The 5,989-nt window shown below is 32.0% G+C and overlaps 1 protein-coding gene across 4 annotated transcripts in view; it reads right to left on the minus strand.

The window, feature by feature from the left end:
- LOC106469650 (serine protease HTRA2, mitochondrial-like) overlaps window positions 1-5,989 on the minus strand; it is a 66,434-nt gene that overhangs the window by 29,121 nt on the left and 31,324 nt on the right. For all 4 annotated transcript variants that reach the window (XR_002612886.1, XM_013930151.2, XM_013930150.2 and 1 more), the window contains exon 2: window positions 4,147-4,348. Coding sequence is in view for 3 of the 4 variants with exons in the window: in XM_013930151.2 (XP_013785605.1) it covers window positions 4,147-4,348 (202 nt within the window). In the remaining variant the exon portion in view is untranslated. The remainder of the gene's footprint in view (window positions 1-4,146; window positions 4,349-5,989) is intronic.

The following is a 5,989-nucleotide window of genomic DNA, read 5'->3' on the forward strand; positions in this document are numbered from 1 at the left end:
TATTTCTTATAACCATGCCACTTCAAGGATTTCAAATCCATCAATAAACACTAAATTATACATACACCATGGAATGCACTGCAAATTCTGTAAAAAGTTCATAGTTCTATAATAATAAAACAAGACAGTCTGCTTAGGAAAGAGGAAACCAGCTGTGACAGTGACACCAGCAACACTAGATCTTTTTCTTCCTTGGTTTTTCAACATCCTCACTGTTTCGTTTTCTCTTGCTAGCTCCCCTCTTTGACCATATTGCTTTGTTAATGTTTTTAGCAACTGTGTGCACTGATTGTTTTGATCAATATTTAGAATGAGCTGGATTTGGCAGTGCTTTTTCTTCTTTCCTCGTACACACCAGACTACAAAATTGCGGCGCCCTGTCGCCGAATGTAAACAAACTGCACGATCGCATAAACACTTATCTATGGCAAGGAACACAAAAATCCGATAAATAATTTTAAAAAATGTGTTTCTCCGGAAGAAAACTGGAGGTTTTCAGGATTTTTTTTAGAAATATCCGGAAGACTTTCATTATTAAAATATCAGCCACAAGAATCAAACCAAAGTAAACTCATTAACGATGTCCAAGCTATTTAGGAAGGTGGATGCATTAGACCAACACAAGATTGAAAATAAAAGACTTGAGGAGACTTTCATTTGATGATACACTGAAGAAGGGTGATGCGGCTTACATGTTTTTAGTATATTCATTATCTCATCATATCTTCTACAGTTTGTAGTAATTTTGTTATTGAGCAATAAATCATCATATTGACCAAAAGTTATATATTCATTCCTTATAATTTCATTCAAAACAACTTATGATCATTTTACAGTGGTTATAGTTTCCAAAAGACTGGAGTTGAAAATCTTGTCTTTGAAATACAAGATATTCACTACTCCCAATCATAGTAATCTGGTTTCATAGCACATAACAGTCACACTACAAGATGGTCAAGGGCATTGGACTTTACATCCTCTATCATTTTATTGTTTTTTAACTTGTGTTAAGAAAACCAATTATTCAGCCACAATCATGCTTTTAGATCACAAATGTTCAAAGATGACAGTGCTGTCTTTCACACCAGTCACTGTCTTTAGTTTATTTTTAACTTTGGTCAACTGTCAATTTCCCTCATGCTGAAAATACAAGTAAAACCTTTTATATTTAGTACTAAAAAACAAAAACTAAATTTTTTTTACCTTCTGTTGACATGTGCACTGAAAGTATTATCTAATGCACCAAAACTAGTTGCATTTGTCTAAAGAAAATGGTACTAAATGTCAATTAAGTGAGGCATGATTTTTTAAAGCTAATATCATACATTGTTGCTACCCTTTACAAATTGTTTATAAATTTCTGATGAACATCTTCTATTACATAATGCAATTTTTACTCAAGTCATTTGCTAATTTATTAATCAGTGCAAACGTAGTTGTTATGGTGAATTTATAATCTGCTAATAATACCAGTTTTTATTACTGGCTAACATCTTCCACTTTAAAACATATAGTTTATTGTAAAATTTGAAAAAAAGTTGTTAATCTCCAGCTTTATTATATACATAGATATGTTGGCCATAAAAAATACAGTGTAGTAGTAGTTTTGAACATAAACTGGATTCTCCTTTCAAAATAATATGTTGTAAACACTTGTTTATGGCATGTTGTTCATCTGCAATGTTGCTTCATTTAACATTAGCAGCTGATTTTTTTATAACTTTGCATGTGTTTGTCTTAATTGAACTTGTGTATTCGATGACGAGGAACCCACTTTGAGACTAATAATGGCTGGAGACGGCTTAAATGGGTAATGAAGAAAAACTTTAATATAAGTTTAACATGACAGCAAATGTACAACGTTTCGACAAGGTTTTGTCATCATCAGGTACACTTGTGTATGTTATTAATTAGAGCCTCTGTTGCATTTTTGTTAGGCTGTACAAAGGGCAACAATATTGAAGAATTTTCATTTTTAATATATTACTTTAATGTTAACAAAACAACACAATAACCATATTATGAAAATACAACAAATTTATACTGAGTGAATTGTGTCTTGAAAGTTCAGCTTAAATGACAGATAACCCTTGTTTACTAGTGTACCATGCAGTTTATTAGTAAACAGGAGGATAGAACTTAGACTGTGACTTTCAGACATTTTAGATGTACAATTATGACAGAGTTTGCCATAAAATACATTCATTTCAACAAATTTGAAAAGTGTAAGAATTACTAACCTCATACTCCACACTGACAACTACTTAGTTTACACAAAATACATATATATTTTCATTCCAACTTAAATGATTTTAAGAAGAACATGTAGGTTCAAGTAGTCTTGAGAGAAATGAATAAAAACCCTATAACCCAAGCGCTTTCGAAAGGTGGACTTTCCTTCTTCAGGGGAAAATTACCAGTTCATTCCAACTTACTATATTCATAGGGTGATAGGCTTTGGACAGGTCAACCAAAATACACATTAATCATGTTATGAGAATAGAAAAAACCTATACTGTGTCTTGAGAAGTTCAACTCAAATGACATATAGCCTCCTATGTCAATCAACTGTGAGTGGTATGCTAGTATACAGAGGGGGATTTGCACACAATTATGAAAGTGTTATTTTATCATAATACAGATAAAATATTTAACTAACTCGATAGCTTGACTGAAGAAAAAGGATCTTGACATAGTGGTGGATAAGTCATTCAAGTCATCAAAGTAGTGCTCTGTTGCTAGTAGCAAAGCAAATAATATTAGGGTGTAGTCATACCAAGTCAAAATAGGTAATTATCTCTATATATAAATCACTAGTTAGGGCTAATTTGGAATACAGTGTACAATTTTGGTCTCCTTATATAAGAATAAGATATCAACTTATTGGAAAAGGTTTAGAGAAGATATACTAGGATGATTTTGGGGATAGTAGAGTTATCTTATACAAACAGGTCAAGATTTCTTAACTTATTTTCTCTTGAGAAACAATGGATAAGAAGTTATGTTACTGAAGTTTACAATACTATCCAAGAGATCAAGAGGATAGAGGACTCTGATTATTTTGTGTTATAATCTATAGATAATAGAATGAAAGGACACAAGTTTAAGAAATGGAAAAAACAAGGTAGTCTCCAGTTAAGATAATTTTATTTATCCAATAGGGTGACTGACTTATGGAATGAGCTGCCATCAACAGTAGAGGAGGCCAGCACTCTAAAGAAGTTGAAAGGAATTGATTGACTTCCTGAAAAATAAATGGTGGGTTTAAATTTTTAATTTTATCAAGAGTGGGTTTTGAAGAACACCCTTGAAAGACCAAATGGTCCTTTGTTGTCCATATGTTATACTATGAATAATTTTATAATAATATTAGAGATATGCCTATAGTGTTACTTTGTCTATATATATATATAGTTATAAAACTGTAAATATTTCTTTGGAAAATTCATTCAGGATTTTACTGTAAAAATTTTTTAAGACAGTCTTTTCTATATTTCAAAAACATTATTCATTTAATTGGTGCAGGCGTTCTGCACTTAGTATGACACTTTTTAATCTAATGTTGAAATGTCATAAACATGTACTAATTTTTTTTACTTGGGTAAAGATAGCATATGCCAATGGCTAGAATCTAATATCACTATGGGAGGGGCAAGCCCATTTCAAGGGAGGGGACAAATACTTGTACAATGTGGTATGTGTTAAGGTTTTTTCTCCCATATGTTATTTGGATTAGTCAGTGATGTTTGCAGCACTGAATTCTAGCAAACTGCAATAAAATTTTTTTGAATTTTAGCAGTAAGTCACAATTATCTTTTTCCTTGTTCTATGAGGATGTGGAATTAACTACTCTTGCCTTTGTTCCTCACCTTCGAGCCAGAGGGCCAGCCAGTTTAGGAAGGGGTTGGGAACAATTGTAAACTTGTACTTGTACACTTTTTTTGTGTTACCTTTGCTGACTATGTTCAAATTATTCTATGCATAACATTTTTTTGAATATGTGTTCTGTGGTTACTTAAACTTGTGTGCTGGATATCAGTAGACCTGAATAACACACCTTTACATATGTCATCCCATTTTCTCTACACTGACTTTCAAAATTAACAAGTTTATATTTGAACATAATCAACTCTAAACATAACTTACTGCATCTATCCTGACTGTAGCCAGATCTCCATGAGGGTCAATATTTTCCACTTGACCTTCAAACACCCTTCCATCAAATAGCTTGACAGTGACATGTGAACGATTAGCCACAACATGAGCATTAGTCAAAATAAGACCTTTAGAGTCTACAATGAACCCTGACCCATTTGATATAGTCATAAGCTGCTTCTGGTATGGATGCCTAGAAAAAATACAACTTTATTAATAACAAATGTTCTCTAAAAATACTTGCAGTTACCTTACAAAAATTTTGTACCTAATATAAAGAGGTTTGGTATGAAAGAGGAAACATGCTGAAATGAGCTCCTCAGTTTGTTTTTAATCTATTTATAGTACTAGTCAGCAAATAATTTCCTCATTGTCAAGATAAGTCCTATCACAATTCTAAGTTAAGCATTTTTTTTATTCCTTTTCCATTTCAATACTTAAAATTGAATTATCAATATAGTATAACTATGTGCTAAGCCTGAAGTTATATAAGGAATTACTTACACTATTATTACTTGTTTCCTCTATGGATTTTTCTTCCTTTTGTTAATTAACCATTTTTTTTTTTTGTAAGTTGCACATTGGAATAGGCTTATACTTTTTTTGTTGTTGTTAGTTTAGGTTACATGTATCTGTTTTCAGACCTTTGTTAATGTGTTAACCAGGTTTTCCTAATAGGTAGTGGGTTATGGTAAAGTATCCACTTATTTTCTTCTGTTTTTATGGCTTCTTTTTAAAAAACAAAAAACAAATCTGGTTGTATTCTCCAACAACTTATTTTTACAAGTATATCTAAAATGGTATAGTTTTAATAATGCCTAACTTTTTCAGACTGAAAATTATCATCTAAAAATAAAACCCTCAAATATATAAACAATTATGAGGGAGGGGGGGGGGGGAGATTGCTCTATGGAAAGAAAACTTATGTAGTCACATAATTTCCTGAATATACTATAAGGTTCATGAACGAAGGGATAAAAGCTATCACCTTGCACTACTGCCCAAAATATTTTTGCATATGTGCCAAATCTTGAACAAAACTCCTATCCCTACATGCATTAACATGTACTGTGCTAGATTATAATGGAATCAGCATTAGAAAATAGCCATCCATAAATAAGAAGATGACACATCCTCCATGTGCAGTAAGACCCATGTGGACCTTGTGTATTAAAAAAGGCTCATTCTTGGCGAGGCAAAAGAAACACACTAAAAGTGGGAAGGGCATTTGGGAGGTTCTGCGGAGAGTTAAGTATCTATCTCAAATACATTTTCAAGTAAGGAAGAGTTTAGCTTTGGAAAGGCTACTCACCTCTTCACCATACCAATAGCTATAGTCCCACATTGATAAGATGGTGGAGGTGCCGGTGTAGTTAAAGAAATTAACAGATGAAAAGATTAGCTTCTTTCTGATAATATAACATCAGAAAGGGAAAACTCTTATTAACCCGTTGACTACCGGCTACTAACTTTCTTAGTAGCCAATGCAAGTCTTGCTATTTGTCATTCCAACAATAAAACTACTGGTTAAAAAGTTTTAAAACTTCGTAATGACTTTAATAAATGTGTGTAGTTTCAGAAACATAAAGCCTGTTACTTCTGATAAGTTTAGTTTTTTTTGCATTATGATCTATATAATCTTGGAAAATTTCGTTAGGAAATGGTATTTATAAGAAATTATTACAATATTTACATTTGGTCCAGATTTGAACTGATTACTTTTTATGTTTTAGTACATTATTTTGCAATCCCAAAAAAATTGTGTCGTCCATAAAGTGCAAATTTTATCTATTTTAATTTTTAATAATCACGTATACTTCTTATGGTTTCAAGT

The sequence above is a fragment of the Limulus polyphemus genome, unplaced genomic scaffold, assembly GCF_000517525.1.
Source record: "Limulus polyphemus unplaced genomic scaffold, Limulus_polyphemus-2.1.2 Scaffold3592, whole genome shotgun sequence".
Classification (NCBI taxonomy): domain Eukaryota; kingdom Metazoa; phylum Arthropoda; class Merostomata; order Xiphosura; family Limulidae; genus Limulus; species Limulus polyphemus.